This window comes from Esox lucius, chromosome 20 (assembly GCF_011004845.1).
Source record: "Esox lucius isolate fEsoLuc1 chromosome 20, fEsoLuc1.pri, whole genome shotgun sequence".
In the NCBI taxonomy this organism is placed as follows: domain Eukaryota; kingdom Metazoa; phylum Chordata; class Actinopteri; order Esociformes; family Esocidae; genus Esox; species Esox lucius.
The window spans coordinates 19,894,606-19,908,852 of record NC_047588.1 but is presented as its reverse complement, the minus strand read 5'-3'; the positions used below and the strand labels follow the sequence as shown (position 1 = coordinate 19,908,852).

Genomic DNA, 14,247 nt, shown 5'->3' with positions numbered 1-14,247 from the left:
GTCCCAAAAATAAATGTAAAGCATTAGACAATACTGTTGTTTGCTCCTTGGGGTTTAAGGCTGGGTGTCTCTGTAAAGCACTTTGTGACAACTGCTGTTGTAAAAAGGGCTTTATAAATAAATTTGATTGACATAGAAAAAGGTTAATATTTATGTTTACATTATGCTTACATTGTGAAATGTTGGGCTGAGCTCAAATAAGAACCACAAACTCTGCAGTCACTATCTGTACCAATCCTCTGTGAGCCTGTGTCACTCACATTATTCTGGTCCGAATAAAATATGACCAAACTAACTTGATTGACTACCTAAAATAAGTAAAAGTAAAAATAAGTAGAAAAGCTTGAAAAAAGCTATAGCAGATATAGCACCACACCAATATCTCTGTCAAGACCGATTGACATCAAAAGCAGAATAGGATAATTGAATGCTTATCTTGGCCGGGTCTGAGGCACAGTTCTGCATACATCATTTAAGAGGAAGTATTTCGATTCTAGGGGAACTTTTCTTTCAGCAATTTTCAGATTTGTCCAAATGAATGACATCGTTTGAAACAATCTGAATCGGGTGATTGATTAAACAGTGCTGGCACTCTGCCTGACCAAAGTATTAAAATATGGTGACTTCCAACACTGAGCAGCAACAGAGCTGAAATCGAACAACTCCATGATATTAACCATCCAGCCCAAGTCAAGCTCCCTCTCCAGCCACAGTCACTCACTGGAGATCACAGGGGAGAAATGAGCCACTGTGTACTTATGTGACTAACTACCAAACCAGGATAACAGCTGACGACTTGAGGAACATTCTCCAGACAGAAAACATTAGCCAGCACATCTTAGATCCCCGCTGGCTTTACTGCTAAATTTGTACCTTGTCCCCTCATTTCACTGAATCATGCTTTGGCAAAACATGGAGTCCTCTTTGCAGACAAAGGAAGGTGTGGAGACAATGCTAAGCCTCATAGGTTGTTTGGGTCGGTAAAGACTTAAAAAATTCCCAGTGCATTCAAAGAACATGTTAAAGTACCTATGACATTCCAAATGAAGTAAGGATGTCTTTGAAACACAGTAGGAATATTGATATGACCATTGTATTATTTTATCAACAGAAATATTCTGTGCATGTATAATATCGGAAGGCCGACACTGAAGCACATCAAAGACTAGGTTAGTTACAATAAGGCATAAGAAACATGTTGAATTGCAGCCAATAGAAAGACTTAGGTTAGTTACAATAAGGCATAAGAAACGTGTTGAATTGCAGCCAGTTGATTTCGATTGGTAGCCAATACAAACATTGTGGTGTTGCCCAAACAAGCACTGCTGCACATGATGAGACATGAGTCTTTGTTGTTGCTTGTTACCATGAAAGTTCAAAGGTTGTTGCGCCTGCAGTCTACTAAGCAGCACTGCTCATGAAGACATTCAATCTGCATTGAAAACACATTGAATCTGCATTGAAAACACATTCAATCTGCATTGAAAACACATTCAATCTGCATTGAAAACACATTCAATCTGCATTGAAAACACATTCAATCTGCATTGAAAACACATTCAATCTGCATTGAAAACACATTCAATCTGCACATTTGTTATTGTTAATAACACCTTTATAAATTATCTTTAACACCTATTTTCTATTTCATTAATGACCATTGAAGGAATTACTGTTGGTTGGAATGTTCTAAGGACACTGGGTCTAAACTACTGAAGCATTACAAATCTATCCATGCATGCCTAACCAGCAAGGCTGAAAATAATGTATGAATATGGAATATTTTTCCCTCAAGGCAATTCATATTTGAGAGTTTCTATTGTTAATGATGATTAGATTTTCATTAAGTTTTTTTTCTTTTCTATGTTACATCCCATTAAATCAGGACTGGGCAACTAAGACAGGAACATTGCTAACTCTCAAAAGTAAGATCAGGCCAACTGATTAAAAATCTAAGTGGCCCACCAGTTACCCATTTCTAGACAAAATCTACTGTTCGACCTATTCACTTGAAATAAAGGAATGTGCATAAAGTGGTCCAGTGTTGCAAGACGCTTCAGCACGGGTTTGAATCAGGCCCATTATCTTGTTCAATACAGTTTAAAACAGAATGCAAAAAGCTATCTTAAAAAAGCTGAAGGAATTAACAAGAAGTCCTAATAAACCTTCTCTGCAATGATAAGCCTTTCACCCAATCATCGCAGTCCGTAAAAATAAAACATTAGACAATTAAAACCATCAGGACAGGGCTCATGTATTCCAGACCTGGGTCAATTCAAATCTAACTTTCATTCAGGTTGTCTGGTGCAAAAGGAAGCTCCTGAGCCCTCCCATGGGTGTACAGCAGTCCTACTCAGACTGCAGCAGCTCTGTAGCACTCATCTGGTTAATAGTTTGCTCTAATTAGGACAGAGATTAATAAGATGCATGCTCTGCTGCCCACTGTTCCTTCCCGGGAATCCAAACGCCACTGAAGCCAGTTCATTAACAGTCCCTCTAGTTCTCTGTCTCTCATGGAGACGGTGTGTGTGTGTCTGCAGGCCACGGCCCTCCTGAGATGAAGCTGGCAGATATACAGGCCTCAGCAGGGCCCTCGGTGGTGTCCTGTCCCTGGGTGATGAATGAGCAGGATAGGACCCTCACATCAACCGCCCACTTGGCTGCTATGGAAAATAACTAACACATTGGCCAACTGACCAACGTGAGAACTGGTCAGAGCTGTGTGCGTGCGTGTCTGTGTTCAAGTGTTTAACTAGTATGCAATGCCATAGGCTACGGAAGGGACTGAGTGACTGCACCCAGCTCTGTTGCAAACCATGAAAGTGAAGTGCCCACTGCAAAATACCTTAATTGGAGATGTAACATTAAACAGTGATGCTGTCTGCAAACACAAAATTATAGTTATACTCATGTTTGGAGTATATACAGGGTTTGTTGACGTTGACATTGTTGGTAAACATTAGAGTAAAATAAGTTAATCGTCAGGGATCTGTTGCGCAACAGCTAAACTAAGCTCAAGCGCAACGGCTAAAACGCATAGCAGCAGATTGTCATTTAATTTATATGTGGTCTAAGCCACAGTATTCGAGATATATCAAGGGTATGTTGAATTTAATTCTTGCATCAAGCAGACTCCACGAACTTATATTAAGTCAACGCTCCTGTTAAATAAACGGACTGTCGAAACTCGGAGGCACTGGGAAACATTACACATTCTAGATTTAACAACGGAGTCAATACCTGTTTTAAAGTCTGTAATGTTGTTGTGCACAGATCCAGAGTGATCCGAGGAAGAGTCTTGGCATACTTCTCGAGTCGAGGTGGAGACAGGCCAGATTCTATTAGACAGCGCGTCCCTGACAGCTCGCGCACTACTCCCTGTCACAGACAGAATGTAGTCCATACTGTTTATTCCGTACGGCTATATAACATGGACGAGAGTAAGCACCAACAACCGTCCAAAATAGAAATATCTAGATAAATAACTCGATATAATATTAAAAGTCAATGCACTGAAGTACCAGCACACTCCAGCACTCGAGCAGAAACAGGATGTGAAACACGTCAACAAACTGTAAAACTTTTTCTGTCTCGATGACGTCACTATTTCGCATCAAGCTGTGTCCTGCACTTACCGCAGTCATTACACACAAAATCCATGAAAGCTACAAACAAAAGTATAAATTGGGCAATATAAATGCTACGACATCCCACTTAGTCAGTTGATTCGTTACAAGTAGCGTCTTGCCAAAATAAAGTAACATTTTTAATTAGGGATATTAAAGTAGCCCATGTAAGTTTCAATACAATATATTGAAAGCATGTTCATCCCCACAAGTGTGGAATTAACATCGAGCTAACGGTCAACTAAAACTGGACGAGATTGCCAAGAAAGATTCTAAATAAAAATGTTCTCTTGTCTCCTCTCTGGAGTAGTCAGATGGGTGGGACGTCTTTGTGTCCCAATGGGTTTTGAGAAATTAGTCATGGGCCATCCCAAAGACGGACTTACCATAAGGAAGAAGTGGCAACTGCCTCAGGCCTCAATATCAGGGGCCTCGTGAACTTTACATAATTCATAATTATTAATATGTATGTGTATATATTTTACATATCCGATTGGTAGCCAGCAAATCCCCCGCTTTAGGCCCCTCCCGGACGACCATAGGAAACCACTACTGTGCAGCTCGACTCAGCTGCCGCTTTCGTTACTTTCGCGCAGGTACAACGTGCAGTTTGCGAGATGCACCTCTTAGGGATTCAGGAGCCGTTTTCTTCCGATCGCCTATTTCAAAGGTTCGTTTGACTTGCTGGTCGCTATTAATTCTGAAGCAGGCGTAAGCAACTACTATCATGTGCGCAAAGAAATAGATCGTTCTGTAGATTAGGGAAAATGACACATTTAGAACTGCTAATTTATTGGTTTGGATTAATAACAAGAAGTTACTTATACTTGTAGTTGGTAGCCACTGCTTTATAAACAAATCCAAAATAATTGTTTTGGGGTTGTTACAGTTCATTAACGATGGTAGCCACTGCTTTATAAACAAATCCAAAATAATTGTTTTGGGGTTGTTACAGTTCATTAACGATGGTAGCCACTGCTTTGTAAACAAATCCACACGAATTGTTTTGGGGTTGTTACAGTTCATATACTGTAAGATACCCTCACTGCAGTCACAGATGCATTCCACCAAGAGTCATTCACAGTCCGGTTGTGGCCACAATTTAACCTATTTTCAAAGAACTGTCAGTATTTGTTATTTCTTATCAGAAAACTGCGAGCGTGAACAACAGATGTCGTTGGTAACACCAGTTGTAGGTAATGCCAGTCAACAACTTCGACATACACAAGCGTCATTAAAGTTATATACACACTATTTTGTAGTGAAAGGCTTTTATACATTTTTTCGCTTGTAGTGCATTATCCTCAATGTGAGTTTCTGTTGCATATTTCTCCACGTAATAATAAAAATAGCTACTATTCTTGATTATTATGATGGAGGTTTTGTTTACTGTTCTAGTGTATGGCTTTAACTGATTTATATTTATTACATTATTACAATATATTTTATGCTTCATTGGATGGAGACAGTGGAGAAAGACTTGAAAGAAATCCTGCAGTAGTATATGTGCACTGGAGACAGCAGATTCTCCTGCTGGACCACTATAATGTTCATCACCAAGATAATGAAGGGATTTTCTTGCCAGTCTTAGGGTTTGATTATTAGTTAAGTGAGTCACTGTCAGATGGGTTATTTAATCAATAAGGCATGTGGAAGGGGGAGGTATATGGCCAATACATAATTACTAAGAGCTGTTCTAATGGACAATGCAACCCAGATAACCAGAATACAGCACTTAGCAGCAGTATATTGGCAATACATCACAAACGCCCAACATGTCTTTTTGCAGTTTTAAACCGGCTACTAAAATTCAAATCGGATTGTTTATTTATTTTTGTACATATACCAAAGCTTTCAGACAGTCAGATTATGAACCAGCTGCTTTATAATTAAGGATCAATAGGTACAGTAGGTCACATTCCTACTTAGCAGTATTGGAATCTGACTCCAGACTACAAAGCTCTTTTAAACTAATGATTAAGAATAACCCCAGGACCATGAAAAAACTGCAAATCTCCCATTCAAAAAACATGGGTAGATTCTATCCTATTTTGGTAAGTGGGTATATAAGAATCCAACAGTCTAAACCTTTCCCCTCTATCGCTATTGTTGTCTTCTAAGTGTTCCGAAAAACGTAACATACTTGACAGCCATTACAACTAAATGAACCATATATCACTTGGTGGTGTAGTCTTTGGCTATTTTTAGGGACTTTTAAGACACCGTCTGGTGTAGAGGTCCTGGATGACAGGAGGCCTGGCCCCTGTGATGAACCTGGCGGTTCACACCACCCTCCAAAGCATTTTGTGACTGAGGGCAGTGCAGTTGCCATACCAAGTGGTGATGGAACCTGTTAAGACACTCTCAGTGGGGCAGCTGTTATTTTGATGCTCTGAGGGATGATGTCAAATATTTTCAGCCTCCTGAGAGGGAGGAGGCCCTAACTTGCTTTGCTCATAACTGTCTGGATGTTTGTGAACTCAGTGATTTCACTGGCAGTTGTGGATGGGTTATTTGGAATTTTGGGTGGGTGCAGTTGAATAACAGCTGACATGCACTTGAATATGTTATGGGAATATAATCAATCACTACTGTGACTCACTGATATGAATAAGATTACTGGGTAAAATGTAAATATAAAATGAGTGGTCAAAAGATAATTTATTTCATACTGTTTACTCTGACAGCCCAATATATATTGTAAAGGCATTCGCCAACAGACCTCTTGCTTCCATTGTTCAACACTGTTGGGTTGTATCCAAAATTACATTCTTAGTGTATTTAGCAGTTTCTGATTCTATGGTTGGAAAAATTGAACTGCTTTAATTCATGGCACAAACTCTAGGTACACAAATTCAGAAACTAGACTTTCAACTGCTTAATCTCAAGCTGCCAAAGTAAATATGAATACCTTAATCACTGCTTACAAGGAAGTTCTTGAAAGGTAATTTTTCTTAAGTATTTAGGCCTCTTTATCATGAAACTGTAAGAAACATGTTTAAATATGTTTACGGTTGTGCATATATATATGTGTGTGTGAGTACATAGCTGTTGAATTTAGACAATTTTATCTATCCATCTTTCCCAAAACCACACAGAGATAAAGTTCAGTAAAACATTGTTATATTATGTGTTCACTGTGGTGCCCCACCTGCTGGGTAAAATGAAAAATGCAACCTGAGGTAAATCACAGATCATATATATTTTTTATTTTTGGCATATGGCAGGCAGACAGATTCAGAATGTTTTTACACTACAATTGTTGTATTTAGATGAGTTGATGAGATATTGGCGCCTGAGAAAATGTCAAATTTCTTTTCAAATGTCAATTATCCCTCGTTACCTTCTGAGGTAACTTTTAGTAAAGAGCAGTCTCTCATAAGATATGTACAAAAGTGACCAGTGTTCATGTGAGTTTTGGTTCAATGTTGCAGAGCTACTAGCACGTTTTGAAATAGTACCAAGTTTCCGATGACCTTTCCCTCTGCCTTGTCCTATTTTATTTCATATACTATGCAACAAATGATATGATGGACTGATAGATGGACTCTTAGTTCATCACACTGCTAAAGTTACAAGTTCCAGGGTGAACATGTTGATGGATGAGGCTGCCTACAGTATAAGATCTAAACTGAGAGATTACAATTTGTGCTCTGCTCCATAGTGACCTTAAACAGCAGCCCCAGCCTGGGTCCCTGGGACACTTGGCGCAGGGCAAGCTTGTTGTGATGGGATTTGGACCGATGGGCACTCTGCCACCACCTGGGCCTTGTTGCGCTGTAATATATAGCAAAGGCTGTAAAGCAGCCCAGAGCAGTCATCAAATCATCTATTACATACACACACTTAAGGGACTTGAGTTTCATTTCTAAACTCAGTCGGTTACAGGGAAAACCAGATACACTCTCACCCTATAACCTGCCTCTGCCGGTTACCGGGAAAACCAGACCCACACTCCCCCCACAATCTACCTCTCCCGGTTTCAGGGAGAACCAGACACACACTCCCCCTATAATATAACTGTTGGTTACAGGGAGAACCAGACCCACACTCCCCCCACAATCTACCTCTGCCGGTTACAGGGAGAACCAGACCCACACTCCCCCCACAATCTATCTCTGCCGGTTACAGGGAGAACCAGACACACACTCCCCCTATAATATAACTGTTGGTTACAGGGAGAACCAGACCCACACTCCCCCCACAATCTACCTCTGCCGGTTACAGGGAGAACCAGACCCACACTCCCCCCACAATCTATCTCTGCCGGTTACAGGGAGAACCAGACACACACTCCCCCTATAATATAACTGTTGGTTACAGGGAGAACCAGACCCACACTCCCCCCACAATCTACCTCTGCCGGTTACAGGGAGAACCAGACCCACACTCCCCCCACAATCTACCTCTGCCGGTTACAGGGAGAACCAGACACACACTCCCCCTATAATATAACTGTTGGTTACAGGGAGAACCAGACACACACTCCCCCTATAATATAACTGTTGGTTACAGGGAGAACCAGACCCACACTCCCCCCACAATCTACCTCTGCCGGTTACAGGGAGAACCAGACACACACTCCCCCTATAATATAACTGTTGGTTACAGGGAGAACCAGACACACTCTCCCCCTATAATATAACTGTTGGTTACAGGGAGAACCAGACACTCTCTCCCCCTATAATATAACTGTTGGTTACAGGGAGAACCAGACCCACACTCCCCCCACAATCTACCTCTGCCGGTTACAGGGAGAACCAGACACACACTCCCCCTATAATCTACCTCTGCTGGTTACAGGGAGAACCAGACACACACTCCCCCTATAATATAACTGTTGGTTACAGGGAGAAACAGATACACACTCCCCCTATAATCTACCTCTGCTGGTTACAGGGAGAACCAGACACACACTCCCCCTATAATATAACTGTTGGTTACAGGGAGAAACAGATACACACTCCCCCTATAATCTACCTCTGCTGGTTACAGGGAGAACCAGATACACACTCCCCCTATAATATAACTGTTGGTTACAGGGAGAACCAGATACACACTCCCCCTATAATATAACTGTTGGTTACAGGGAGAAACAGATACACACTCCCCCTATAATCTACCTCTGCTGGTTACAGGGAGAACCAGATACACACTCCCCCTATAATCTACCTCTGTCGAAGAATTTCCATTTTATTAGGTACACCTATCTAATATTGGGTAGGAACCCCCCCATGCCTCCATTAGCTTAAAAGATTGATACAGTATGTTGTGCATTCAGAAATGCCCTTGTGCACACCACTGTTGTAAAGAGTGTTTATTTGAGTATTTGTGGCCTTTCGGTTAGCTTGAACAAGTCTGGTTATTCTTCTCTGACCGCATTTAATTAACCATTTTCACCCACAGAACTGCAGTTCATTATGTTTTTTGTTAATGACATCGTCCTTTGTAAACTGAAGAGGTTGTAACATGTGAAAATTCGGTGAAAATGTCTGGTGCCAACAAAGACCACAGTCAGTAACTCAGATCACGCATCTTATTCTAATGTTCGGTTTAAAATAATAGAACCTATTGACCATGTCTGCATGTCTTATATATTGAGTGCAGCCACATGATTAGCTGTCAGGCTATTTGGGTGGACAAGCAGGTGAACCTAATAAAGTGGATGCACTTTCACCCTACAATCTAACTGTCTGTAAATAAGCTAGTACACAGAACACAAGGTCAACTATAACAATCTGCTTAAAGTCTTTATGTTTACCACCTGACTCTACAGGCAGTGTAATTAAAATACTGTAGCAGTTTATGAAACATCCACTTGGCTAATTTCAGACGGATTAAATACAATTTGCTTTATTGAGTGGGATTAATTAGATTAAAGTCACCTACAAACAGACATTTAGTTTGGGATGAGTTAATTTCACTCCATTCATGCTCACAACATTGGGAAGGGTTGTATCTACAACCCAGTTTCCAAAACAGTTGGGATGCTGTGTAAAATGCAAATAAAAAAATGCATGTCCATTTTGCATTTGATGCCAGCTACACGTTTCAAAAAAGTTGGGACAGGGGCATGTTTACCACTGTATTGTATCACCTCTTCTTTTAAAAATACTCTATAAGTGTTTGGGAACTGAGGAAACCAGTTGCTGTAGTTTTGAAAGTGCAATGTTGTCCTATTCTTGCTTAATATAGGATTTCAGTTTGGGGTCTCCTTTGTTGTATTTTTTTAGTCCAGAACTGTGAGTGACAGGTCTGGACTACAGGCAGGCCAGTTTAGCACCCAGATTATTTTACTACAAAGCCATGCTGTTTTAATACGTACAGACTATCCCTGAAAAAGACATTGTCTGTTGCTCCAAAACCTGTATATATTGTTCAGCATTAATGGAGCCTTCACAGATGTGCAAGTTACCCATGCCATGTGCAATAATGCACCCCCATAGCATCACAGCTTTTAAACGGGGCGCTGATAAGAATCCGGATGGCCCCTCTGCTTTAGTCCAGAGGACACGGTGTCCATGATTCCCAAAAATTATTTCACATTTTGATTCCTGAGCCCACGCAGTGATTTCCACTATAGAACCATGTCTGTCTTTGATGCAGTACCGCCTGAACATCACGGCCATCCAATATTGGTTTTCGGCCTTGGCCCTTGCAAACAGAGATTTCTCTGGTTTCTCTGAATCTTTTAATGAAACTGTACCGTAGATGATAATATTCCCAAATGCAATTTTACGCTGAGAAACGTTGTTCTTAAACTGTTGCACTATTTGCCCGTGCAGTCTTTCACAGAATGGTGAACCCCTCTCCATCCTCACTTCTGACAGACCCATCCTCTCTGGAATGATCTGCTGCCAATTTACCTTATTAGTTGTGTGATATTCCACCAGGTTGAATTTTTTTGCATTACACAAATTTACCAGTCTTTTGTTGCCTCTGTCCCAATTTCTTTGAAACGTGTTGCTGGCATCAAAGAAAGAATAAAATGTCTCAGTTTCACAACATTTGATATGTTGTCTTTGTACACATTTCAACTAAATATGGAGTTCAAACGATTTGCACATCATTGCATTCAGATTTTTTTACATTTTACGCAGTACCCCAACTTATTTGGAAACGGGGTTGTACTGCCATTCAGTCCATTCTAATAGGACCATATGCATTTATTCTACCGACTGTGACATTTTTTTCAGCATATTGTTCATTCCATATTATGTATGCATCTGGTTGCAAGATAATCTTGTTGTTGACGACCAGCTAACATTTGTCTTTGTCAGCTCTCCGGTCCAAACACTAGGCTTGTTGTACAGGGATCCTTGCACCGAGGACCTCGTCTCATTGGCTGACTCTATAAGCAGCCTGGCAGAATGTGTGTGTGTGTGTGTGTGTGTGTGCATGTTTTTGTCATCATCAGAGAGTGGTGCTGAGGCTGCTGGGTAGAGTGTTTCCAATGAGAACCAGGTAGGCTGGTTGTTTAATCCCCAGAAGAGGAAGAATTTCATTATGGAACAACAAAGAGTAAGCCAAGCAGGCAGCTGGTTACATAACCTGTTCACAAGACATTTGTGAACACACAGGGAAATAAAAATCGGTCAACATATGTGTTAAATTTACTTTAGATAACATACCATTTTAGTGAATATATTTTTGAGTAAAATAAATTCAAACCGTTATTCAAAGTAACAAAATTAAAGAAAGTCCAGGAATTGCATACTTTCCACCACATAAGTGGACGCTTGGCATTACACATGTTAATGTGAGGCTGGCGTACAGCTGCTCGGCCATGGAAACCCATTTTGTGAAGCTTCCGAAGCACAGTTCTTGTGCTGATGTTGCTTCCAAAGACAGTTTGGAACTCTGTGGTGAGTGATGCAACAGACGATAGGCAATTTCTATGTGATACGCACATACCCTGTGGCCCCACTCTCTGAGCTTTTGTGGTCTACCACTTCATGGCTGGGCTGTGGCTGCTCCAAGATGCTTCCACTTCACAATTATAGCACTTACAGTTGACTGGGGCAGATCTACAGTAGTAGGGCAGAAATGTCAAAAAAGGAAAAGGACAAAAAAAGGCAAAGGTGGCATCCTATGACAGTGCCACGTTTAAAGTCACTGAGCTCTTCAGTACGACCCTTTGTACTAACAATGTTTGTCTATGGACTGGATTTTATGCACCAGTGAGCAATGGGTGTGGCTGAAACTCCTGAACTCAATTAATAGTAGTGGTGTCCACATACCTTTGGGCATATACAGGTGCTGCTCATAAAATTTGAATATCATAAAAAAGTTGATTTATTTCAGTATTTCCCTTCAAAAAGTGAAACTTGTATATTATATTCATTCATTACACACAGACTGATATTTCAAATGTCTATTTCTTTTAATTGTGATGATTATAACTGACAACTAATGAAAATCCCAAATTCAGTATCTCTGAAAATTTGAATATTACTTAAGACCAATACAAAAAAAAGATTTTTAGAAATGTTGGCCAACTGAAAAGTATGAACATGAAAAGTATGAGAATGTACAGCACTCAATAGTTAGTTGGGGCTCCTTTTGCCTGAATTACTGCAACAATGCGGCATCGCATGGAGTCGATCAGTCTGTGGCACTGCTCTTTGCAGGTGTTTTGGGTTAATTAGCTGTTTAGAGTGTGGCACCAGGTGTCTTCACTATTGAACCTTTTCACAATATTCAAATTTGGGGTTTTCATTAGTTGTCAGTTATAATCATCAAAATTAAAAGAAATAAACACTTGAAATATATCAGTCTATGTGGAATGAATGTATACATTATACAAGTTTCACTTTTTGAATGGAATTACTAAAATAAATCAACTTTTTGATGATATTCACATTTTTTGACCAGCACCTGTAGTGTACATACGGTTCAAACTAGGCTAGACCTTAGCTAGAGAACCTTAGGTTACTGAGTATATTATAAAGGATGTGATGGTTGACAATCAAAGTATTTAATTAGAGGTTTAACAGGCAGGTGATTGGGGCTGAGCCACTCCTTCCACACCTCATTCAGCATGGCCAAAAGGACAGATTCAGAGTGCTTTGATAGGGAATTCTAAAGGAGGTAGAGGCAGCAGGAGTAGACCAGGCAGATACTAAAGTGACAGTTAAAGCTCTCAGTGTGTGGGTGCTCTAGGTAGCTGTCAGTGCTCTAGGTACTGGTGAGGGCTCTAGGTAGCTGTCAGTGTTCTAGGTAGTGGTGAGGGCTCTATGTAGCTGTGAGGGCTCTAGGTAGCTGTCAGTGCTCTAGGTAGTGGTGAGGGCTCTAGGTAGCTGTCAGTGTTCTATGTAGTGGTGAGGGCTCTATGTAGCTGTGAGGGCTCTAGGTAGCTGTCAGTGCTCTAGGTAGTGGTGAGGGCTCTAGGTAGTTGTCAGTGCTCTAGGTAGTGGTGAGGGTTCTAGGTAGCAGTGAGGGTTCTAGGTAACAGTGAGGGTTCTAGGTAGCTGTCAGTGCTCTAGGTAGCTGTCAGTGCTCTAGGTAGCAGGGAGGGCTCTAGGTAGCAGGGAAATTAGGTGGAACCGTTGGAAAATGACCATTCACAGGACTGCATAGCTTTCCCACTGTAGCTCCTCAAAGCTGTCAACAACACAACAGATGATTCTGTTTTTCAGAAAACACTGCCAACGAATATTCATGAAGCTATGAATCCATGTTGTGCAAAATGTCTGTTAGGAATGAAACGACACCAAACTGAATCATCACTAGATCATGTAGAGAAATTGGCTAAACATGACAAACTGGACTTATATAACTATAATTGAGATAGAGTTAAAACTAAAATGCACCGTAATTCATAAATGATGACATCTGGAATATTTTTGACCATGTTCCATAACATCCCGGTACAAAGTAGTGGGCTACATAAGATATAGGGAGACAAGCGCTGACTGGCATTATAAAAAAAAATATTTCCCTCACTGAAACCAACTGCCCTCATTTGAAAATCTGTTTATGTGCTGTTTGATCTCTGTTGTCATTTCTAATGCAAAATGGAATTATAATCACTGCATATTAAGACATTCTTTATGAAATTCCATTTGCTCTTCTCTCTGCAGTTGAACTCAGTGGGGCTATTTAAGGTGTGTAGTACAGTGAGAGCAGGCACTGCAGTTACTCAGACCCTTCATAATGCCTTGAACTATTGGCTCAGAGGCTTTGAGTGAAGCCGACCAATCATACCTCAGCCAATTCGCTCTCTCAGGGACTCAAGGAGTATTCATAATCAGCTGCTAGCCTCTCTTAAGAGCGCTACAGAACCAGGGAACCTCACATTACCGCAGCATTATTGACTCTTTATGTCATGCATATGTTATGCATATAAAGGCCTTCTGAAAGTGTCAGCATTCTCCTAATATTGAAAAAAACCTGAACAAACGAAAATAATCCTGTCAGAGACATTGCTCATATTAACAGATAAAACGCTTGTCACAGTCAATTGTGTTATTTTCAGAATTTGGTTTTTCAACCCCAGTTGAAACCAGTATTGAGTAAATGTTCACTTAGACCCAATTTTTTTTTTATTTTGACCAAAACAGTTTATCTAAAAGACTTAATGTAAATGTTTTTTAAATGATTATTTTACCTATTTTGGAAT

At 40.4% G+C, this 14,247-nt stretch overlaps 1 protein-coding gene across 6 annotated transcripts in view; it reads right to left on the bottom strand.

Annotated features, from left to right (window-relative positions):
• Positions 1 to 14,247, bottom strand: part of oxr1a (oxidation resistance 1a) — a 210,972-nt gene that overhangs the window by 52,250 nt on the left and 144,475 nt on the right. Inside the window, exon 1 of one of the 6 annotated variants that reach the window (XM_010885214.5) lies at positions 3,241 to 3,553. The exons of the other annotated variants lie outside the window; for them this stretch is intronic. Within the exon in view, the coding sequence (XP_010883516.2) occupies positions 3,241 to 3,403 (163 nt within the window). The 5' untranslated portion in view covers positions 3,404 to 3,553. Of the gene's footprint in view, positions 1 to 3,240; positions 3,554 to 14,247 lie in introns of those variants that run through there. 6 annotated transcript variants of the gene reach the window in all.